Here is a 23,983-nt window from a genome sequence, read left to right on the forward strand (position 1 = left end):
AATATTTCAAACGGCTTTTCATTATTATTTGTTAGTATTGGAAGTCTCCAAAACATCTCTTTACTATCAGTTCCTCCACAGGTGTCGATATTTGCCTCTTGATATACCCAAATTCTGCGGCTGAATAAACTTTGGACTGCATTGGTGAGAAGGCAAATGACACAATGGCCTTTTTATGCTACCTCTGTAAACATAGCATACCTTTATCACTTATAAAAGGAAATGGCTAAGCTGTCCAAATCCAGCCAGAAAAGGAGAGCGGAACCTCGCAGTGCTGACTGAGGTGCCCATAAATCAGGAGCTGTAAAGATGGTGTCCCGTGTGTGTCTGCCTGGTGGGACGGGGGGGGGGCGGGGGGGGTGTCTCCAGTGAGCTCCAGCTGGCCGGTCTGTTCGGTGAGTTTAGAGCAGCGCACCACTCAACACTGGCAACCCACCAGAAACTGGACACTGATGTGCACCATGCAGAGGGGGCAACTGGTAATTCACAGTGTGTGTGTGTGTGTGTGTGCATGTATATGCAGTACGCTTGTGGATTTGTACACAAGTCACGCTGGACTCCCGGGTTAGTGTGGGAGGGTGTGGTCTGATTTGTACCGCATTTGAATGTGAAGCAGGGGAAATTGCTACGTTGGGAGACCTAAATAGCAGTGGCAGTACAGAAGTTACCATACTGCTAGCACAGCAGCTGCCTCCGCATGGGTGCTGCCTAGAAGTCGGTTTGGGCGAAGTGCAAACACAAATGCCGCCAACAGACCCGGGAAGGGAAATGAAAGAAACCGGCGCTTGAGAAAACGAGCAAGTAATCATTCTGTAGACAGTTTAAAAAAATAAAATGTTACCCCAACTGACGACTGTTGGACAAGCCATGTTTGTGTCATATTTAGCATTCACTTTCCAGGAGCAATCTGTAAGTTCTGTACTTTTGAGCAGATGCGGTTAGCTGTTTAAAAGACGAAACTATCGAGCGGGCCATTTTTAAACAGGATTTATAGGCAGTATTATAGCAGTTTGCACACTGCCTGAACTTTTTATGGAATGGCACTGTTGTGCTAGAAAAATCTGACGTAATGAACCACATGGATCAGGAAATTGTCACTGAATAGAAGTCGTTTTTAGGAACAAAATGTGCTACTTTTTTCTAATCACACTTCTTTCTCACACCTAACTTACGGTGATGAGCAGAGGTTTTGCAATTTTCACATTACAGCACGGTAAGCTGAAGTAAAATATGCATAATGTAAAACTGATTGGGAAGCATGGACACATATAGACTAATAAAAATAACTAATATTAGTATAAATTTAAAGTATGGTAATAATATAACATAGCTTTAGTTTCATTATTAAAGTTCTGTTAGCTAATTTGTACATCTAAATCAAACTGGAACAGTAATTCAGAATATTATTTCAACCAACAGCTAAAAATATTTCAGTGAGTTACTGCGATTGGTTTTAAATGTATGAAAAAGCTCTCTGTATAGTTTGATTTCTTCCAGGGGTGAAACGTAATCATTTCATGGCACAAAACAGCTTTACGATTAAAAGACAGCATTTATTGGATGACAGTCTTGTAACAATAGCTTAAGTCAGCATTATTTCCACTGGTGTGCTGGAATCCTACTAGAAAATTCCATGACCTTATTGGCCTTATTGGCCATCACTCTCTGACCTCTGACACCCAAATGAATAAGCTCAGCACACAGGAACAACCTTTTTCCAGAAAGTCCACCTGGATTTTTCCTCAAGTAAACCATGAGAACAGCTTTTTTTTCCTAACACAAATCCATAATGGGGGGAAATCAACAGCAAGCTTACCCTGTGAATAAAAAAACAGCCTATTTTATTTGATAAAATAACTTGGTAAATTTATTTTTAAAATGACATAGAAACATTAAACAAACAAAAGATGTCCATAGTTAGTTTACTTGTACAATACATTTCCAAGCAGTTCACTATGGTCACCTCTATCAAAAACTATAGAGTCTTAAAACTAAAAAATCATAAATACAACTTGAGGAGATAAACCCAGTTGTTTGGTCGGTTGACACCAGTCAAGAGATTCTGTGAGCTGAAAAACAAACACAGATAAACAAACGCTGCAAACCAGCTGCAGACAGGAAGTCTACTGTACATACAGTAAGACTGTAAACATCTGTTTTACAGAGATGGGTTTCCTCCCATAACTCAACACTTCAGCACTACTGTTAACTCTATTGAACACACAGACACACGCGCGCACACACACACACACACAGGCTCACTCAAGTCCACTAACGTATAGCTGAATGACTTCTAATGTACAGCTAAAGAATCTCTCGACAGTGTCAGAGCCGTGAGATAAAATTTTGGCTGGAAACCAGTTTTTTTTATGTTCACCAGTGCCATTGCTCCCCTTCTCTCTGTTCATATGCATCACATTCCAAAAAGGCCTTAAATAAGTTATCAAAAATAAACTGCCATGTACCCACAAGACTTTCCATAGAAAGGCTGAATTTACAGTAGCTATCATTGAGGTCTCTGTTTCTTTAAGAAATATATACTTTTAAATATTGTATGTAGACACCGAGCGAATCTCCAAAGTATTAATTTTCTTGGGCACGTGTTTTAATTTCAGGTCTTATCTTGGGAATTTAAGCAGCATCACTAATTTGTTCATTAATTATCTTGGCATAAAAATACAAATGTAATTAGGGCCCAATTAGAGGTGGGTGACAAACTCGATAAACTGGTATGAATGAGTGCACACTTAAAATAAAATATTAAAATAATTGAAAGTGTATGACAAACAACATTGGAAAAGTCCAAATAAAGACTGGCATTTGAAGAGATCGTACGAATGCATTTCAGGTGTGCTAATCAGCTGTAATTAATCCGGTCTCAGAAACTGTCGACAGTGTCCATATCAAATGTGCTGAATCTCTAACAGTATTAAATTCTAACCAGGCATGTTTAACCGGACACATGTAATGAAATACCCCATGAGTCACTTGAAAAATGTGCTTCAATAAATTATAAATGTTGAGCAGTTAGCTTGCCAAATGGTGATGATGTAATGGCCAAACCTGCGTTGTGGCACAGGGTTGGACTTGAGAAAACTGACACTGACCCGAGTACATCTGAAAATCTGTGAAACATAAGAGCTGTGATCAGTACAGAAAATGAATTGGCAACAGCAGGTCAGCAGTCTCAAATCTCGAAAGCCTTACATCAAAACCCTGAGGCAAACATAATTTCTGATTCTGACAAAACAGTGATGTGATTATATATATATATACAGTGATTTATATTTCTGTCCTAAGGATGTCAAGATATTGAAATTTGACTTTTAGTCACCCCCCCCCCCAAAAAAAAAAGGCCAACACTCTCTTATGTTGTTCAGGTTTCCTATTCACATCATCAAAGAAGGGGGCTCCCTACTGCAGGTAGATGAGTGAGAAACTGCAGGAGAAAAGCACTAAAACCACATCAAGCTTTCATCAAAACCACAATTATTGCCATCCATTATTAATATGCTCAGTGTGTTTTGTACTGCAGATGAAGGACACCATCAATCTCAATAAAACTCTTTTACCTTCAACTTTCATAATAAAAAGCTTGATGGCAGCATAACTCAGCTTTGATGTAAAATAATTCACAAGCTAAATCAGGTCGGCTCTGCTGTCAGTTGCTCTTTGGAGTCGCCTCCCCTTTAATGAATGTTGAGTCTTCAAGTGATTCAAGTGTAAAGCACAGACCCTGGAGTTTCCGGCCCTGATGAAGGTTCGTACTGTGGCTGTACCCACAGTCCTCCTACGGCTTTGCCTTCTCCACTGAACTCAATAAATATTTACAACACATTCCCTCGACGCTACATATTTAGGTTTCTCCAGTTTTCATCTTGTCAAAACGAACACAAAAGTTAATGGAAGTTAAACATCTTTTCTTCGAGCAAACTGATAGTCTTGTCAGTCAGTGTCGCTTCGTCGTAAACGAACTTGTAGCCAAACAGCCTCATTGTCGGCCCGCAGACCTTCTGTACCACTTGGGCCAGTTTGAAGGGTATGCTGAACCTCCACTTCTCCACCTGCTCTGAGGAGTTTTTCTGCGTGGAGTACACGCCGCTGGCCTCCTTGGAAGCCTGGGTGTTCTTAAGGATCCACTCTTTCACCTGAGGGGTGAAAGGGATCCCGGTGAAGGAGTACATCTGGGCCGCTTTCTGCATGGGGAAGCGGGCGATGTCCTCGTAGCGCACTAGCATGTAGCGCCCCCGCAGCCAGGGCGGCTGCCTCAGGCCCGCCTCCGCCGACACCCGGATGTTGTCGCAGTTCCCCTTCAGCTTCTTCACCTCGTCGTCGTCGATGGGCACCTCCCCGTCCACCGCCCACTTCTTCCAGTTCTTGTACTTGGCGGAGAAGGCCACCATGCGGGACGCCAGGACGGCCCGCGGGTCCCGCACCAGCTGGATGAAGCGCACGTCCAGGCGGGGGTCCTCGGCCAGCGGCCGCAGGGTCTCCAGCTGCCGCACCCGCACCGTCTTGATGGCCCGGTGCTCCTTCTGCCGGCAGGACTCGGAGGCCAGGGTGAGGTTCAGCGGCCCGCAGCGCCTGACCTTGCAGTGGTAGCGCTCGAAGACCTTCTTGACGAAGGGCGTGCAGACGGGCTCCTCGCAGAGCGAGCTGCTGGACTCCCGGCGGAAGAGGGCGGTGGTGACGTGGTCCACCGGGAGGGGGTTGATGAAGGTCTCCATCAGGCTGAAGTCGCACAGGAACAGCTGCTGGAGCACGCTGCGGTAGGCCCTGGCCGAGGCCGTGGCGTTGGTGCCGCCCGTCTCCAGCGTGAGCATCTTCTCCACGTGCCAGAGCGGCTCGAACAGGTAGAACATGTTGGCCCCCTGCTGGTTGAAGAACTCGCCCACGAAGGAGGAGCCGGTCCTGGTGGTGGCCATCAGGAGGATGTGCTTCTTGCCGCCGCCGCCGCTGCCGCCGCCCTCCGCCTGCTCGGTGAAGTTCTCCAGGCGCCTCTTCAGGTGTGGGAAGGCCAGGTCCAGCTTGCTGAGGGACGGGTAGGACCCGTTGCGTTTGGCAAGGAGGTGGGCGGAGACATTGTACTGCAGCGGCGTCTGCGGCGTCTGCCTGGGCGTGAGCTTATCGGAGACCCTGTGAGACAGACGCAAGGTGGTCAGGAGAATTCAAATGTTGACACAGCAGCTACTGACCTGAACCCCTTTTGTTCAGTGAACTACAAGAGAAAGATAAATTAAGAAGACTCTTGAGAGTCACAAGCATTGTTCATAGTTGGTTGCAGTAAAAATAAGTAATAACATTTCTAATAATATCTGTCTTGAAAATTATGTTGAATTCTTACCCTTTAAACATCTAAATAGTAAACAACAATCACCCCCACGTACACACATTTAAAAATAACTGTATGCTTACTGAAACAGGGAAGGATTTAATAGACATAGTAAATTACATAACAGTAGCTGGTCATTAAAGCCGGCTTACTTTGAGATGATGTTGTTTTCCTTTTCGATGATGACTATCGCCACAATAAAGATGAAGGAAATTGTGTATTTGATCCTCATTCTTGGACGCGATTATTGAGATTGTTTCCAGGGATGGCTTCTCTGTCAGTTCTGCCAATGGCGCAAGGATCCACGGCTGCCTGTTCAATGAGGCTGAGAGTTCATTGTGTCTCGCCTTGCAGATCCTGGCTTCATTCTGCAATGCCAAACAAACATTTAGCACACCAGCAGAACAGCGAACATGAGGTAACCAGACGTTAAACAGCCATGTGAAGAACTTCTGAGGGTGCCAGGGACCATACAGAGCATTATTATTACACAGGCACATACAGGCACTGTATTTTTGCTGACAAATTCCAAAAAAGCACATAAAGCCATCACCACCTGCGGTCTATATTTTGAATTTAATCACAGAAAAACCCGCCAGGCTGGCTGCATGATTTTTAGTAAAAGTAAACTAAATATAAAGTAACTTTCAGAAACATGCATATAAACTATATCACCGCACTTTTTTTTTCTTTCGCTGTGTACTGTAAAGTGTAGGTTAAATTAGAAGGAAGGCTGGCATTGAGGGTAATTACCCCCTTGAAAAAATATGCACGCTACACTGGGGAGCACAATGAGATGTAAAGAACAGACCCACCAAACAAGCACATTCTACATTCAACTGGAGCCCTGCCGACAGCACAACACCACACTGGCAACCCACTACTTTTATACACACAACAGGATAAGTAATGAGAACTATAAATATGCAGGTATAAATACGGCTCAGAAATCAAAGGAGGATTACCATCTTTCACAGGGCCACAAATCTCCACAACATAAACACTGTAAACTCCGAGCAAGAGAATCCACATCCTGGCACTGAAGGCAGCATGAGGAACTGTGTGGTCAGCCTCCGCCCCCCTGCCCCCCTCCCCCAACCCCCAAACACCGGCCGAACTACCCCCACCACCACCGCCCCTGCACCCCCACCCCCGCACCCCGTCTGCAACCCGACACCTGTCAGTGTGTTACAGAGCCCTTTTATGTGTGAGAAGACATCAGCCATCTGCTCTTCCTTTCACCAAGCTGAGGAGATCTGCTGAGAGCCAAGCGCCATACCATTCATCTTGCTACAAAACAGCGTTCGCTGGAGGTGCACTTAAAAACTGCCTCTCAAACTGAGCGTGTGATTCAGGGCCGGGCCTAGAGATCACACACAAACAAGTACTCCGTTAGAAACGTGTGGGGTCCCTTTTAAAGTTACAGCCACCGCGCCTAAGCGTGACCAAACATAAGGAACCGAGAAAGAGAAGTTTAACAGTAAAGCATGTACTAAGCGAGATACAGATAAATAAAAGCTGCCGTTTTAGTTTTGGCAGTCTGTGGAAAAAATGTCCATCAAAAATAAAGCGAGCTATAAAAACAGTTTAGCGCTGGCATTTCTAAAACAGGCATGCTTGTGGGAAGATACAGTGGGCAGTCAGCCCTAGCAACTCTGGCAAGCTGGTTAGTCATGAAGTTAATTATCGGGCCATTTTCCACCTACAGAGGAAGTGACCTTGACAGACGCAGAGAAACCGAGACCGCGAGAGGAACAGGTAGGCCGTCAGGTTGAAGCAAGAATAAACGTCTGTTTGGGGGAAACGAGCCTGTTTATTCCAGGTCTGTGAACTGCAGTCGTTGAGTCGTGGTGGGAGTTCACAGAGAGTCGCACAGCGGGGGTCCGATGAGCTCGCCCCGGTCAGCGGGAGTTCAGATGACTGCTGGTCCCCTGAGTGAGAACGGGTGCAGCTTTCACAGGGACTATATGAGGATATCCTGCACTTTCCAAATGGCTTTCAGTATCGGGTTACATCCCAGGCCGCTGTGAAGCGCTGGCCCCTAAATCCGGGAACACACAGTTTAAGTTCTGGGAGATAACCAGGGAGTGCAATCGCAGGTGTGTCTGTCATGTTGCGCAGGCGCAAGATGCTTTCTTTCTGGGGACTTGTAGATGTAGAGGTGTGTGTTCAAAAAACCATTTGTGTGTGTTCCAAATGGGAGCAGACCTCATCAGGAGGCAGCTGTGATTCGCACCAAATAGTTGGCCAAAGTAAATAATTAATCAGATAAACATTGATGTACTCACTACAGCTCATAATTTACTGTGCATTCATTTACAGGAGGTTGGTCCAGAGCTCACATATGCTTAACACTCACTCTCTTTCTGTTATTACCTGTTTGTGAGAAATAGAGAAGTTCAACCACTCAAACGCAATTGCAAAGCATGCATTTCTGCAACTATGTGTATTCCAGTTAAGCTTCTAGGTGTTCAGCGGGGGAATCAACCTCAGATTAGAAAGCACATTTGAGTGGCTTTTATGACTAAATAGGATGTGACAAACTTCTCAAGTCTGCAGCAGCCACAGATTTCCTGTCTGCTGTTCTACATCTCTTCAATACCTCAATAACTCAAACATATTCAGCTCAACCACCAACACTTGTCTGTGTCTCTTAAAAAAGTTGAGCGGTACATCTGTTTCTCTTAAAAGTCTGGTCACTCTTCCTATGGCCTCAGGGGGGTAAAGTAGAGTACTAGCTGTTCACTTAACCAAACCAGGGGTAAGTACTGCGGAGGAGAATAAAAAGAGTTTTATGGAATTGTCCTATATGATTACAGACCCTGTCTCGGGGTAGAATCAAAAAAGGAGAAAAGCTTTTCTGAAAAAGATCACTGCAATACAGCTACAGTTCTGACAGCAATTTTTATTCACTCATTAATATTTGAACTGCTTTGGTTAGATGTTAAAGGTCTTCAGTAGATGTGCACACACGCGCGCGCACACACAGACACACACACACACACACCGTAAACTTAGAATTACAGGGTATAAATGCAGTCAATGAGACCTACAGACGAGCAGAGAATTATCTCAAATACCTGTGGCTTGATCACAATCACAGAAAGCCATAAAGGTGAGTTTATGGCCCAGAAGTTAATTTCAGGGAATCAAAAGATGTAGAAGAGGATGCTTTACCAAAGCTTGTTCCAGCTTGATAGCCCAAAAGCCAGCACATGAGGAATGCATATGGTTGACAGGGAAGATGGGTGGAATCACAGCTGTACTGTGAACAGATTTAGACCACTGCCCAGGCTGAGGAGGAAGGGGAGAATCTGGAAAACTGCTTAACATGGAGAATACCTTATCTAAACAAGTAGTTTAAAGTGGAGAATCTTTAAAAAGTTATAAGATCTCTATGACTTTTTGAAAGGGAAAAACTGTCCCTCAAAATAACCAGCTAATTACTTAGCACCAAATGGAATGCCCATGGATATGTTTATTTTTATAAAAAAACAGGATGTGTGTACTAGATTAAATATAAATTGTTTGGAAATTAGAAGTAAATAATGCAGTTGAAGGGACCAATATCTGTTCCAAAAGATCTTAGTTGGTGGAAAGCTTCCAAGTCTTAAGGGGTAGGGATTCTAATTTGACCTCTTGTGAATGACAGAAAAATAACAGTGTAGAAGGACATTTGTATGTTTCCTTAATTGGGTGTACACATTCATCATTATTTATTTTCTAAAGCTAAGCTGTTTCTGTAGCATTCTAAGTGTCTGAAGAGTCCTACTCAGGAACCCACAGTTCTGCTTCCATGTCATGGCACATGTCCACAATTTATTTTCTATTTTTTTAGTTGCACATTAATGCAAATCACCTCCAGTTAACTAAATAATTTTGGGGGATAACAGTCACTATGAGATTTTTGGGCCAAAAACACAGGAATTTATCAGCGGTGTAAATGGTGCACTGCATTGTGTTGTTGTTTAGTTTTCGGTCAAGCAAATTTCACAGTTCCTTCAGACCTCCATTCTAGCTCTTTGGAGCTGAAGCTCAGTTCTAACACCCTGATGCAATCTCTGTCTCGGGCAGACTTGGACCATCCTAACCAACCAGAGAGACTGCAATATAAACAGAAAACTGATTGGATGCCACCTCTGTGGAATTCTCTGTATGGTATGTTTTAGGGACTGACATTTTAGTAAGAAACTGCTCTCAATGTGGAATACCAAAGAAAGAACATAAAGGACGTCTGTAGCAATTAAAGCACATTTGGTATTTCGGCAAAGACATCTTTCACCCTGGCTTGTCCCACTGCATACCACAGACACAAAGATCTCTCAGAAAGTGAAGGCTCTCGAAATTTCTCTTGCACAGTAGGCATTCTCACAAGGTCAGGCCTCAAAGTTGCCTTTCCTCTAAAGCACGCCACTGTTTGTTATCAAGTGCCATTTTCTTTCCTGAGAAACCCTGATTCAAAAGGAAAGAGAATATAACTGTTCACATTTTCTGCTAAGTAACATTACCGACGGTGACTCAGGGCGCTCACTTTGTAAACTATCTAGCCACTCACATGTTGCCACATAATAGCCACTATTAATGTCTGAGGTTTGCTGACTGTTTTCCACACGGCTTGGAACAGATGTCTGCCTCCCAGTACTCTCCTGAATGGGCAGACGATGATGTATGATGAAGCAAGCCTCAGAGGATGGTGAACCATTTAAAAACTGAAATCGTATATACAAATGGTTCTAAAAATACTCAACTATGACAGCATACATTTTATTTTGGCAGTATACATTTTATCCCACCTGGATTCATACAATCTCTGTAAGGGTTAAAGTAAAACTGAACATTTCACCACAACTTTTAAACTCTCATGCAGCAGCGGCATGCTCTTTCTAGCATCAGTGTTCTGAATGCAGTGCTCTGAAGGAGCCATTTTAAAAACATTACAGCACAGGTAAAAGAGTTGAGCAGTTAAGAGTAGGAAAATTACCAGCTTGATTTGTTGCATACATAGACATCTTTATATTAAACATCATTATGTTTTACCTGATCAGATGAAAAGCAAACACTACAAATGGTGGTATTATAAAAGGTTTGCTTTTCAGTATTAAGGAAGCCTTAATAAAACCGACAACATCAGTAACACAGCTGTTTTAAAAAAATATATAAAAAAACATTCACAGTACATAAATCATGTTCTTAATTAAATAAACTAATACTACATAAGACTGATCATTCTGTGTCAATGTGGATTAGAATTAATAGACCATGTCTGTTATTCTAATCATTTAGCCATATTTATAAAGTATGCTCCCCGAAATATGAACCGTAGCAGAAATACCTGTCTCAAGCACAAAAGGATAAATGCTGTGTTAGGCCAGGTTCAGCTAAACATCAGTGTGGCTGAGGTTTTCAGTGTTTACACAACCTCGAGGTACAATAAACCTACCTCCTATGAATAAACTCTGAATTGGATGGCTTTGTGTTTATGCAGCATGACTGTGATTTCCATTGTAACAGATGCCACTTCCCAACCGCTTGAGAAGGCAACGGGTTTTATTTGCTACTTGAAGCCGCCATTCCTCAGACATGTTGCTGAGGGCTCTGTATATGGAGAGCTAAGCCAGAGCTACACTGTCAGTGAACACAGGGCAGGAACAGTGTACTTTCCACAGGCAGCCAGGGAAACCTCATTCATTAAAGTCTTCACGTAGCTAATTAGCTAACATTGAGCCCTTGATTCTCTCCAAAGGGTAGATTTAGTTAAATACATTTCAGATGAAATTGTAATAGCCAAACTACTCCTGAATAAGTAATTCATATTATTTCACTGCTTTCCACAAAACTAACTGGAATGAACAATAATTCCTGCATATGGTATATTGTAGTCAAAACATCATTCACTGATTGATGCAAATTGTGTACAATCACACTACCGTCACATTGTCTCCTTAAGTTTCCAGCTATTTTAAAATGTAATAATACGATAGCCCTTTTTTCACTGTAGAGCTGAACCATACCAGGTCGTTTAGGTTCAGGTCTTCCAGTATGCATTTGTTTTGCTTTGGTGGTGCTGGGCCTGAACTGTAAGTGGAGTTGGAAATCTGCTGATTCCATGGTGGTTAGTGATAAAAACACTGTCATCACTGGTCACAGAAAACAACAGCGAGAGGGATCTACTGTAATATGGAGTCTGATCTTTTTGGGACAGTATTCACTATTGGATTTCATACAGAGTACAGGCAAAGCTCTCCCTCTAGGAAGACACTTGAATTCAGTGTTGGCCATGCTTGCTTGGTTGTAGGTCAAGAGTAGAAAAAGAGAATAACAAAGTCAACTGAACATGTGACAGTTAAGAAGTCACATTATAGAGGGGTACTCTATAATCAGTTGGCATGGTATCTCTCACCACATCTCACAGCAGCAACTCCTCTGGCTGATTGAGAACCTGCAGTTTGCCAGCAACAGTTGTGTAAGGCCCACAGTCTTCAGTGCAATTGCTGTGCAGTTCAGCTGGAGAACTGCAGCGTGATAACCGATGACTATCTACACGCATTTCAGAAAACACACTTGGTAACTGACATGAAGAATCATAGTACTAGGATGGGCTTGCAATCCTGATCAATCATTCCTAATGGTTGAGTACATTGCTGGTGCAGTATCACAGTTAATGTTGGGTATGAACCAAGTATGAACTCAGTTAACTAACCTAGGCCTAATAAAATGTTTGGAAGCTACACTTTCTCTGCTCCTGTGCTCCAAATTACTTATTTATGAGCTATCTTCTTTCCCTCGTTCAAATAGGTGCTACAATGAGAACCTTGCAAAGAGGACATAACAATGTTACAATATTGTGTCAAGCAGACATAACAATTCAGTTCAAGCACAAAGCACTTTGGTCTAAGATAAACATTGAAATTGTCCTTTTCCCCATCAATTTTATAACTGGAGACAGATATTACCTATTAAGAATCAGTTTTTGATGGGAAAAGACAAGCCTTCCAAAACTACATTATGTTATAACCTAACAACCACACACACTGCATTGTAGCATCATCTGGGCATAACTAAACCGTGCCAAAACAAACAGCTTCACAGCAGCAAATCTTTATTGTATGTTGGCTAAGTTAATATAAGTCAGTTATTCTGATTCCATCAACCTGTCAGAAGGCTTGCACAAACAGTTGGAATATTGAGGGAAACAATCACCACATTTTACAGATTCGATGATCTCATCAAACTGAAACTATCATTGGTAGATTTTTCACCTAGATAAAAGCTTCTTTGTCAGACAGCTTCAGAATGGAGACAAAAGCAAATGCTGCAAGAGAACGGAAATAAATATGTGCCGCACATCTGTCTGTTTCTCTCCTAATCTGAGCTACATTTACACCAACGATGTGGGACTCATGTCCTTTATTGTTGTCATGTGTACCTTACTGCGGAACCATCATTTTTTCCATGCAAAATGGAATTCATAGTTCCATGCCCCAGCGCCTGTATTTTTGTGATTTCATAAATCCAAGACGTAGGCCTACGTCCTTAAAGTGCGTCATTATATCCGATCACCTCACTCTTTTATTTTTAAAGAATATGCTTAAATAGATGTAAAAAATCAACTCAGTAACAACTCAGTAACACGTGCAGAACTGATATTGCATATCAGCTCGTTTAAAAAATATCCTGTCAGGTCTCCCTACAGAAAAAGAACCATAACAAGGTTCTATACATGAATTACCACGCTGATGGTTACAGCTTTTTTCTGAAAATGCTAAATTTCCCCAACAAAATAATACCCAGTTATACGCAATCCTGCTGTACAATTTCCCATATAATACAATAAATACATGATGCAAGGATTTTTTTTTGTTGACACTCACAACAGCATTAAGTGTGTGAAATCTGGAGAACAGGTTCTCTTGGCATGTCATGTCATGCTTCATAACAGCATGTCTGCACCGCACCGGTGAGTGATCTTTACCAATCCCCAACACAGGGCAGAGCATGCCTCAGTCACGTCCGCAGACAGCTCCCCTCAAAGTCACACATCCACAGTCCCCAGTGACAGATGACCTGGTGCCGCCCATGCACAGGAACTGGAAGGCTGTGGTTGTGGCAGTGTGTGTGTGTGTGGATGGGTGGGGGGGAGACAGAGAGAGGGGGGTGGAGAGAGAAAGAGAAACCTATAGATTTCTCTGAAGTCAAGCAGATACCACTTTTCTATATAGTAATTGTCCTATTCAAGAGAAAGGGCTTCATTATTAAAGTAAAAAGTTAATTGGGTTTCATACAAGGTATTATACTGCACTGCAACCTGTGTGTTGTCTGACACACTCAAAAAGCCAGTCTGAATTTCTTTTTTTTCTTTTTTTAAGATCTAGGTGAATTACATGACGGTAATAATAAGTCACTTGTCCTCGCACTTGTTTGAGTCTCACCCTTTCATTACTTGCTGCAAACAACAGGCTTTCAACAGGCCATGATTGATAATGTCAAAAAAATTCGACAATACCCAGTGTTAACTCATTTCTAGCCATGCAACCACAGCCATTCGGTTACCATTGTTGGAACGTAGGCTACTGATAGTCCTCTAGATATATCACAATTAGGAGGTTTTGTCTAAAATTATTATTATTTTTTTTTATAATGACCATGTCTAATATAGCAGATCACTGTAGTGTGTCATGTGTTAAATATGTGTCGTCTCCCTCTCCAACGCATTGCAATAAATGCAGTTATAAACAATAGCGATAAGTTAGATCATAAGAAATGTTTTGCATTTATCAATTTCCCAATACTTACTTCAAAATTATCTTCAGGGTTTTAGACAGTCATTGCTCGGGTCCCCAATGATGATGGCTCGCGTATGGTAGCATCCTGCTTTGTCTGCATCTCCAAAATGATGCTGCTCTGACAACAAATTCCTTTCATTTGCCATGGACACAGAATAAACTGCTCCATGTCCGCTATTCGCCCCCCATGTCTTCCATTGTAAATTTTGTGAATCGGTAATAAATAAAATATATGCAATTCATTTAAAAATAAAACTTATTTGAAGTAGTAATTATCAACCAAAACTCATCAAACAAAAGTTTGTCCAAATTTAAAGTTTAGTATTTTTGTTTTTGGTTTATTTTAAAGAACACACATAAACGACAAAACAAAAACATTCCTGAAACGATATAACGTGCTGCTAATGGCCCGTGAGCTGCGAGTAGAACTTCAGATCATGAAGTGTGTAACTATTCGCCTTAACTGAAATCACCCGAAGCCCCCAAGTCACGTGGTCACAGGAAGCGCCCATGTAATTTGAATTCTATACAAGGAGCTTACTGTTGCGGGAGGTGTGCCAGTAGAAGGCTACAGGTCTTCACTTTGCTGAGAATCTTGCCGCACATTACAGTCTGTTGTGTCATATTGCTGCGAAAATATGTAAGCAGCTGGCAACAAATAAACTGAAGATATTAAACAGGTTCGAAGTCTGGAGTGTACAATAAACAATCATGTTAAGTTCTCAAAATGATCTCAGTGAGAACTCAATAAACTTCACTTTTAGAATTCAAATGGTTCGTTGTGAATATTTTTCCTACTGTCGTTTCCATCGAACTGGAATATAAGGATCTTAAAACATGTATTAATGTCCATTCGTTGTCAGTTTTATCCATAGACCAGTTTTAACTTATTGAAACGGTTCGTGATTATTTTGAAACATTGCCATCTAGTGTTTTATGTGATGTATCGCATGTATCTGTGTGGCAACGATGCTGCGGACTTTAAATTTCAATGTCTATCTATTACTTCTCCCTCAAAAATTCAATGGGTCAGTTGCAGCAGGCATGGTTGAAGTTTAAACCTCAGGTTTAAAGTCCCTAGACCACAGAACGGCATTACAGCTGGAAGAGCTACCCAAATCTGTGAAATATGGATTACCTGTTCCAATTGCCATGCAGTTCTGTGATCTAGGGGTTTAAATCTGAGATTTAAACTTCAGCTAAGCATGCTGTAATTGATTCTTCCACTACTGCTACTAATAACTACAACATCAATAACAGCATAATTAACACCACCTCCACTACCACTACCACCAACAACAGCAACAACAACAATAATAATAATCATCAATAAGCTCAACGACATTCTCTGATGGCTTACTATGTTATTTAGATTGTTTTCATTTTTAATGACATCTGGCATTTTGCCATTTGTTTATTGCCGAATTTCAACTTGAACTTACAATTCAAGAGAACAAAGGTGCATCCACCAGATATGTGAGAATGCACCATGCCTGGCAAACGACATCCCCATATCAGCGAGTCTAAATTATACTTTATTAAACCCCAATATTGTAAGCGCATTTAAGCAAGTGTAATATTTAATTGTGCTTTTGGGACATTCAGAGAGAAATCTCTCTATGGAACAAAAGTAAAATAATTACATAAAAAATAAAAAACATTCTTAGAATTTCTTAGAAAATTCTAACAGAGGTTCTCTGAAAATGTGTGACCGCTCGTGTGCCTTTTTTGACCGGACGTCCGACTCCGAGCATGCAGCCTGGAAACTTCCCCGCCCCTCCCGCGCTTCAGCCAATCGCATTCCGCGTTGAACCACGGAGTGTCGCCAGGTAATGATGTCATCAACAAGAACTTTCAGGAAGGTTGTTCTGAGTTGCGTCAGTTTCTACGGTACGCAACAACTGAGGACAGATTTTAACGTTCGCATACATTTAGCAAGGTAAGACTTAAAGGTAATGTCTGAAATGTCAAAAGACATATATTTATGTTTGTGGTAACACTGTAAGAATAACTTGATTCAAAATGTGGATAATATTGAAGCAGTTGGCTAGGCATTAGGTAAGATAACATCAACAACGTTCCAAAACCTAGCCTGTTGCTAACTACCAGGTTACTTTAGCTAGCTAAACTATATTTGCCCAAGCTCAATTGTAGCTAGCTTTTTAACCAAAGTGCTTTGAATCTCTCTTATTTAAACAGCGTTTGCTAACGACTGTGATAACGTCAACTGAGATGCAGTTTAGTCACTAAATGTGCTATAACGCTAGTGTACACTTGAGTATTCGACAACAAGCAGCTAGCCTAGCTGATGTTAGCTTATTAATGTTAACTAGCTAGCTAGCTCTGGTTAACTGCGATTATCAACATATTACATCGCTTCTGTAATATGTTGCATATTTGCGAGCAAGCTAACGTTATGGTACGTATTCTGAAGTCGGTTGGCTTGGCCAATGAAACGCAGCGAACATTCGGCAAAGAGCAGAGGGGCAATTTAGCTAAACGATCTGCAGAGAATGTTTCTCAACTTTTACTATACAGAGTAATGACATACCTTCCTACTACAGCTAGCTGGCTAAGATTCATTGCAGTTTGTTATAGCTGTAGAGGATAGCTAGGTAGCAGATAGTTATCTATGGAAATTGTCAACATTTGTGGAAAAAAGAGAACTTTTAGGCATTTAGTGGGCTCATATCCAGTGTGACTTATACAGCGACCTTTGTTAACAGTTTCTTTAGCTGGATGTTTACTGATGCAATTCTGGTAAAATGCTCAAAGATCCAACAAGAACAGTGGCCTGCTTGGGAATTACACTCAGCAGTGTTTTTGTTTTTTTTGTTTGTTTAATAATTGTTAATATTAGTGCATACTTCTCTGTTGCAGTGCTTTGAAACGATGCTGGTGACCAGGCTAGCATGCCTGCGCAGTATGCCTGTGATAGGGCTGCGCTCTGCGCTAGCCCAGAGCTCCCCAACTCTGAGGAGCTCCTTCTTAAAGAGCAGTCAGCCCCTACTGAAGCCTTCCCAGGTGAGTGCCGTCAAACTGTACTCAGGGCTGGGGACCTACCTTTGCCTTGTGGAAGCTGTTGTATATCATGCCATCGGTAATGTTAGAGAGTCATCTTTAAAAGAATTGTACCAATAAAAAGGTTATTATCCAGGAAATTGTACTATATATATCTATATGTACTGGCAGTAGGAATGCACAGTAATAAGAATAATGCATCATGATCAGCCTTCTATTTCAAGAGATTGGAGCTACTGTCCCATTACCGTATTCTGACACAGTTTGTGCACGTACATGGGATTTTTTGAAAACGGCAGATTGTGAGCATTTATTTCTCCTTCAGGGGTATTCCACAAAAGCTCGGTTTGGTTTCCGACGGGGCAAGACTGCTAAAGACCAGCTCAAAGAAGCGGCCTTTGAGCCATCCGCTGAAACCTTCATAAAAGGTAACGTATGTCGTCTTCAGGTTGCATATACGTCAGCCTTCACGGGTATGAAATGGCTGAGTATGGTTAGCATGAACTGTAATAATTCTACCTTGTGTATGAGCTGATTGTCTAATAACAACATCTTTAGATGCAACAAAAGCTTTGTGTAGAACCTTAGCAGAAAGAATTTGTTGGGTCATAAAGAGCTGGCACACAAGAAGTGACCTTTCGTTTCTTTCAGTCAAGCTAAACTAATATTTATACAACTGTCCTGTTTTAGCGTTTAGCATTTCTCTTTTTATACTGCTATTCAAAATCGGAACATGCCATCATACCAGCATATTGATCCATTCTTGCTTTTGCTTGTAAAGTTAATTTGCATTTTGGTCCCTTATTATCTGTTTTTTGATTAGCCCACAGCATACTCTGTCAGGCTGTTAAAGGATCCTGTGTTAATATTCACAATGATGGTGTTAATTAGTGAAACTTAAAAGCTGTGAGGGTTTTACCGGCTTATCAAAGTTTTAAACGAGAAACGTTTTAAAACGTGTTGACGGAATGGGTTTTCTTTAATCTTTAATTGCTTCCCCAGTTCAGGTGTACGGTTGTTTTTCACGAGCTGAAGTGTCTTTATGAACGTGTGTCTGGTTTCTCTTTTCAGTGGATAACATGGGGCGGATGCTGCTGGGCGGCGGGGCCGCCGTAGGCCTCGGGGCCCTGTGCTATTATGGCCTGGGGATGTCCAATGAGATCGGCGCCATCGAGAAAGCAGTGTACGACCATCGGCCCTCCCATCGCATTCAGCCATTTAAAACAAATGAGCCGTATTCACACATACACATTCGCACCTGATTCTGAATAAACCCTTTCAGCACTCTGCCAGCGTTGGATTAAAATGGCACTTTTTGTAATTCTCGAAAAAACAGTTTTAAGTTATTTTAATTACTGCGTTTAGAATGTGTCTGCATTTCTTCACGAGTGCTTCACAAGGAGGGATATGAAACAAAATCGGATCTTGTTCACTCCCTGACTACACTACGCGATGTCTGCGTTTTGAATGTCCGCTCGCGTGCCCGCTTGTTTTGCATTTGCTGTTTTCTCATTGCCACGTGTCTCCTGCAGCATCTGGCCCCAGTATGTGAAGGACAGGATCCACTCCACCTACATGTACTTCGCGGGCAGCGTGGGGTTCACTGCCCTCTCCGCGATGGCGGTGAGCCGGACGCCGGCGCTCATGGGCCTGATGATGAGGGGCTCCTGGCTGGTGAGGGTCCTCCATGCGCTCTTTACTCTGGCTTTGGGAAGCAGTGCTCATTTCCTGCAGAGTCATCATATTCTCTGTACTAGTGCAATAGGGTGCCTCAAAGAACTTGTTAGCACATCTGTGTCAAGGCGTAATCCAGATGTGCATTTGGATGGACGCACTGTGCTAAGCTGATTTAAGATATACCCAAGCGGGTGTATGCTGGTCCTGGTCCTGCAGAGCCACGGGATCTGCTGATTTTGTTCCCTGAAAAATCATGCAGTTTATACAAGGAAATCAGCCAAGGCGAGGTAACTGTAATCAGCTGCTTTAATGGACCGTGTTGAGTATCAGTAAAAACCAGCTGCCCCTGTGGCTCTCTGGGACCACGGTTAGCTACCGCTGACCTGAACGCTTTGGGTTAATTTCAATACTTCTCTTCACATTTATTGTAAATTGGAAGGACTGTAAACTGCTCAGTAGACCAGCCTTGTGGCCCAGAGTCAGTGATATCTACTTTCTATTTTTTTTTTTACCAATTGGGTTAATATCCGTAAGGAAAGACTTTCTTTACAATCCGATCAGAAACGTGTGGTTTGTTAGCTGACATTTTTCGTTGGTATTCTCAGACTATTGCGCAGTAAGTGCATTACTCATTTGCCTGTTGGTGTGCATTCAGGTGAGCCCGTTCTTATGTTTCTTTGCTAATGCTTAGGCTATCGGTGCCACGTTTGCTGCCATGATCGGGGCGGGGATGCTGGTCAGGTCCATCTCTTATGAGCACAGCCCGATTCCCAAGCACCTCGCCTGGATGTTCCACGCTGGTAATTATTATTATTTTTTCCTCTGTGAAATTGATATTCTCTACTTCATTGTAGGCCAGTCTAGTGGTGGTATTGCATTTAGTGATTTTGCCTCGTATAGGTTTCATTTTATTAACAGAGAAGCAGACTCTCACAAACTGTTTAGATAGTTGTGTAACATGACCGTTTACATTTTATTAAAACATAACTTCCGAACACCCAGCAATTAATTTTTGTCTCCTATAGAGGACATGATTCACTGGTATTAATTTCAAGAACAATGTATTCTGCTATAGTAAAACACTACAGCACTACCAGGGACATTCATTAAAATAATATTTTAGAAAATATTTTCACGGCAGCATGTTTTTGTTGTCCAAGACATGTATAGGATGTCAGAAAATTGAAATACTTAAGCTTTTTTTCCCTGCTGGTCCCTGGAGGATATTACGCTATTGTGACATAATGTGGGGAAAAAAATAATGAAGTACATTTTTTAAAAGCTACTGCCGTTTTACCACTAGGGGGAAGCAAAGACAAGGATAGAGCGTACTAAGCTTGGAACTGTGAATCAAAACAAGCCAGAACCTTTCTATGCACCCATTGTCATAAATACTGCAGACCAGTAAACATGCTTTTATATGTTATATGTCATTTGCCTGGCTGAAATACAGCAAATATGTCAACAGGAAAGATTTTATGACCAGACTTGCGTATATTGCACCAGGATTGATTACATAAAGTAACATTCTGTTTAGCCGTAGAACAATAACTGTTAGCGTCTAGTATTATTTCTGTAAAAAATACCAATAACAAGTTTTATCACATTAAAAAAGTATACGTTGCAGTGTCATATTCTTGTACATATTCTTTCAAACTGTACTCAAGCTGAAGCTTGCAGAAGGCACTGTACAAATTGAAATCTTAATCTGTATTATGTAAGCATGAATTCAGGCAGTGACTTATTATTACGGTTTTAAGATTAATTTTCTTTTCTGGTACTTTACTACAAAGACTTTTTTGCTAAATTATATATATGCATGAAATCTTCTCAGATAATTTTTTTTACCCAGTTTTGCTCAACATCTAGCTTACTTTTAAGCAGTTTTTTAAATTTTTTATTTTATTTTTGAGGATATTTTTCTAATCATGCTTATTTTTTAAGTGAGTCTTTCAGTGTGGGTTGCTGTGAAGAGGCAGCGCAGCCGTTGAAACTCTGTGACCTTGTGTGTGTGTTTTTGAAGGCGTGATGGGGGCGGTTGTGGCCCCCCTGACCCTGCTGGGTGGGCCCCTCATCGTGCGCGCCGCCTGGTACACGGCGGGCATCGTGGGAGGCCTGTCCACGGTCGCCATGTGCGCCCCCAGCGAGAAGTTCCTCAACATGGGCGGCCCCCTGGCGGTGGGGCTGGGCGTGGTCTTCGCCTCGTCCATCGGTGAGTGCTGCTGTAGCTAACGGGGATTCACGCTAAACGGGCGGGGCGCGGGAGAGCGCACGGTCAGCTTCAGTTTTGTTTTTACGTGGCTGCAGGTGTGCCACAGGAGACACCGTGAGAAAATGGCTGGGATTAGTGGGCCTCAGACGTGTCATTAGCCTAATGCTTGTTGCACTTGCAGTGCTATAGGGTCACATGTTTATTGCTTTCTTTAAGGGGCTTTCATTTGTTTTACTATTTAATGTTTTTTTTTTTTTTTTTAGATGTCTTTACAAGTTTCATTGGTTTATTTCTTCCCATTATTTTAATTCATTTCTATTTTATGTTGGAAAGCTTCTTGGACTTGGCAACGTATAATGGAAAAGTTTTGTGAATGAAATGAATGGATGGGTATTATTAAGTAATGTAATCTCATCGGAAGTGAGCTTGGAGTCAACTTGAAGACGAGCTCCCGTTGGCTGAGATCCAGTGCTCAGGGAGGGAATTTCCCCGCCGTCGTCTGAGTCCGTTTGAGGCGAGGCGGCTCCAGGTTCGAGCTGCCCTGCGTGAGAATGACGCCCCCTCTCTCTCCCCCCTGACCAGGCTCCATGTTCCTGCCCCCCACGTCCCCCTTCGGGGCGGGCCTGTACGGGGTGGCCGTGTACGGAGGGCTCATCCTCTTCAGCATGTTCCTCCTGTACGACACGCAGAAGGTCATCAAGCGGGCGGAGACCTTCCCCCTGTACGCCGCTCAGAAATACGACCCCATCAACTCGTAAGTGAGGTTCGGGCTCTGTGCCGTGCGGGTGTCCTTTCAGTGGAGAACTTAGTTCTGAGGTCAGACCACTTGTGCAGTAAGCTCAGGTCATGCCCACTATCCACTTGTGTTAAAAGCAGGGTTGGATGCCAAACCCCTGTACCACTGTGGCACCAGTTCTCGTAGGACAGGTACCCACAAGACTGAATAGCAGCAGATTTCAGCGCCTCATTGCGGTGCCACACGCCTTCACTAGCTAACGTTGCACTCACTGTCGGCTCAGTGACAGGTACCTTTAGCAATCTGGCTAATGTTAAACTCGCTGTCGACTCAGGTCAGTGACAGCAGGTACCGTTAGCAGGCTGGCTACCGTTAAACTCTGTCAAAATGCCCAAAGGCAAAACGGTATAAATTACATATAGAGTTTAGAGTATAATTTAAACAAATAAAACAATTAAATTGTTCAGTTTTTTGTGCCTTTGCAATAAAAAAGGCACAGCTGCAACTCAAGTGGTACATATGGCAATTCCAAATTAGGGGGACAAATGGTTGAGAAAAATGTTGTGTTAAAAGTATATATATTATTTTTTGGCATGGCAATTAGTAATGTTACATTATGTACCCTTTAATCTTGACTCATAGATGCTTGGGAATATACATGGACACTCTGAACATCTTCATGAGGATGGTGATGATTCTGGCCAATGGCGGAGCAGGGAAGAGGAAGTGAACATCTTCAGCATTCTACAGATGGACTAAAAGCACTGCTTCCTGTGAAACGGACTTCTTCCTGCAAGCCTGCACTGGAGTTACAATATACTTTTAGAACACAGCTCTTTCATTTACCCTGGCATTGGAGCTTAAATTGTACACATTAGTTTCAGTGTAAGTTGTCTTGTTAAAACTAGATAACTTATTTGTAAAGAAATCACTCATTGATTTGCTTTGCATATGCATTTGTTGTTTAATTAAAGGAATTCTGACATGATAGTGGATTATCAAAATATTGTTGATCCTTGCTCGTACCTCAACCTTTTTTTCCTTAAATATTTATACATGTGGTTGTTAATGTGTCGTAATTTTTGAATGCAAAGCAAATCAGAAAGCTGTGGGGCTGTATTGTCATGGTAAATTTCCAGTGTGGCATATGATCTCCCTTTGAACGTGTGCAGTATGGGTGTTTCCTTGCAAAATGGTGGACCTGCATGTGTGCTGTAAAATGGGGTTTTCATCGGTGGTTCATTGGAGTATTTGCTTTGATTGAAGTTGATTTAGACACAGCAGTGAAAAAAGCTCCTAATAAAGTTAAGAACAACAGCATTTCCCCTGTTGGAGAATCTCTGGTGTCGTGACTCATGTTTACTTCTATATTGATCTTAGGTGGGTCAGTCTGTCTTTCTAATGAAAGGGCAGTTATTTGAACTGCCGAATAGAACAGATTCCCTGCCTAGACCTGATATTTATTGCGGTATTATTGTTAATGTTTAGCATTAACAATGAAGGGTAGAGTTTCTAAGAAATTCTCAAATGATTGCCTAACCAGTCATTCACCCAGCTTCCTGGCAGGTAACAGGGTAAGTATCACAGGAAGCCTGAAGAGACTTTTTGTGTTGATGAAAAGTCTTTTCAAACTTCTGATTTTACGTAATGTGATCTGAAGCATTTGCTTTTGATTTGTGAACCCTTTCTTATCTTTCAAGAATTCACCCTTACCTCGAGGGTATAATTTACCAAGAGCTTTAGCAGGTGAAAAACCTTTTTAAAAATGCAGAATTAACACCATTGTGACCTGCCATTGTTGGTTTTGTGCAAGCTGAAAGATTTTGCATGTGCTAAAGTTCTCAGTAAATGGGGCCCTAAATGTTTCATGTAGATATTCCATACTTTGACATCATTCACCTTTCCACACAAAGATGAGAGCCATCGCTTTCGTTACCTTGGTATTCACCTACTTATGGCTTTAGTTTTATCTCTTGCATTGTCTAGAATGTCTTTGCACTCATTTTGTACATGATCAATTTGAGTCTTTTACAGTTGGGTTGCAGGCACCTGACTCACCAGAGGTGTCACTATCGTGCGATGAAATTCCCTGCTGGGGAAATGCCCTGCAGACAAAACCTCACTCCCTGGCTGATGGTACGGCCAATCATCCACTGCCACATCAGACTCCCAAGACACAACTGCTATTGAAAGAGTATTCTGTGCTATGGGGACATCAATAA

General features: G+C 42.1%; 2 protein-coding genes across 5 annotated transcripts; one reads left to right on the top strand and one right to left on the bottom strand.

The window, feature by feature from the left end:
- Positions 1-1,532: 1,532 nt before the first annotated feature.
- LOC118218017 (carbohydrate sulfotransferase 3-like) lies at positions 1,533-14,928 on the bottom strand. Of its 3 annotated transcripts, none has more exons than XM_035400338.1 (3): positions 14,126-14,928; positions 5,485-5,700; positions 1,533-5,136 (listed from the first exon to the last, which is right to left on the bottom strand). In XM_035400338.1, the coding sequence occupies exons 2-3, from the start codon at positions 5,562-5,564 to the stop codon at positions 3,900-3,902; spliced, it is 1,317 nt and encodes a 438-aa protein (XP_035256229.1). In that variant the 5' UTR covers positions 5,565-5,700; positions 14,126-14,928; the 3' UTR covers positions 1,533-3,899. The 3 variants fall into 3 exon arrangements, with proteins under 3 accessions (XP_035256229.1, XP_035256244.1, XP_035256236.1); XM_035400353.1 differs by lacking the exon at positions 14,126-14,928 and adding an exon at positions 7,039-8,103; XM_035400345.1 differs by lacking the exon at positions 14,126-14,928 and adding an exon at positions 6,298-6,382.
- A 992-nt stretch (positions 14,929-15,920) lies between these two features.
- ghitm (growth hormone inducible transmembrane protein) lies at positions 15,921-23,098 on the top strand. Of its 2 annotated transcripts, none has more exons than XM_035407401.1 (9): positions 15,921-16,054; positions 16,996-17,139; positions 17,462-17,564; positions 18,208-18,319; positions 18,669-18,810; positions 19,505-19,613; positions 20,837-21,025; positions 21,608-21,779; positions 22,404-23,098. In XM_035407401.1, exons 2-9 carry the CDS (start codon positions 17,008-17,010, stop codon positions 22,489-22,491), a joined length of 1,047 nt encoding a protein of 348 aa, XP_035263292.1. In that variant the 5' UTR covers positions 15,921-16,054; positions 16,996-17,007; the 3' UTR covers positions 22,492-23,098. The 2 variants fall into 2 exon arrangements, with proteins under 2 accessions (XP_035263292.1, XP_035263294.1); XM_035407403.1 differs by having other exon boundaries at positions 15,978-16,067.
- Positions 23,099-23,983: the final 885 nt, after the last annotated feature.

The sequence above is a fragment of the Anguilla anguilla genome, chromosome 2 (assembly GCF_013347855.1).
Source record: "Anguilla anguilla isolate fAngAng1 chromosome 2, fAngAng1.pri, whole genome shotgun sequence".
NCBI classification, from domain to species: domain Eukaryota; kingdom Metazoa; phylum Chordata; class Actinopteri; order Anguilliformes; family Anguillidae; genus Anguilla; species Anguilla anguilla.

What these genes read in the sequence shown, in the direction of transcription:
- LOC118218017 (XM_035400338.1), bottom strand. Translation starts at nt 5,564, where the DNA reads ATGAGGATCAAATACACAATTTCCTTCATCTTTATTGTGGCGATAGTC. An exon ending in GAAAACAACATCATCTCAAA is followed by an intron (nt 5,137 to 5,484) that starts GTAAGCCGGCTT and finishes TCTGTCTCACAG; the next exon opens with GGTCTCCGATAAGCTCACGC.
- ghitm (XM_035407401.1), top strand. Translation starts at nt 17,008, where the DNA reads ATGCTGGTGACCAGGCTAGCATGCCTGCGCAGTATGCCTGTGATAGGG. An exon ending in CCCTACTGAAGCCTTCCCAG is followed by an intron (nt 17,140 to 17,461) that starts GTGAGTGCCGTC and finishes TTTCTCCTTCAG; the next exon opens with GGGTATTCCACAAAAGCTCG. An exon ending in CGCCTGGATGTTCCACGCTG is followed by an intron (nt 19,614 to 20,836) that starts GTAATTATTATT and finishes GTGTTTTTGAAG; the next exon opens with GCGTGATGGGGGCGGTTGTG.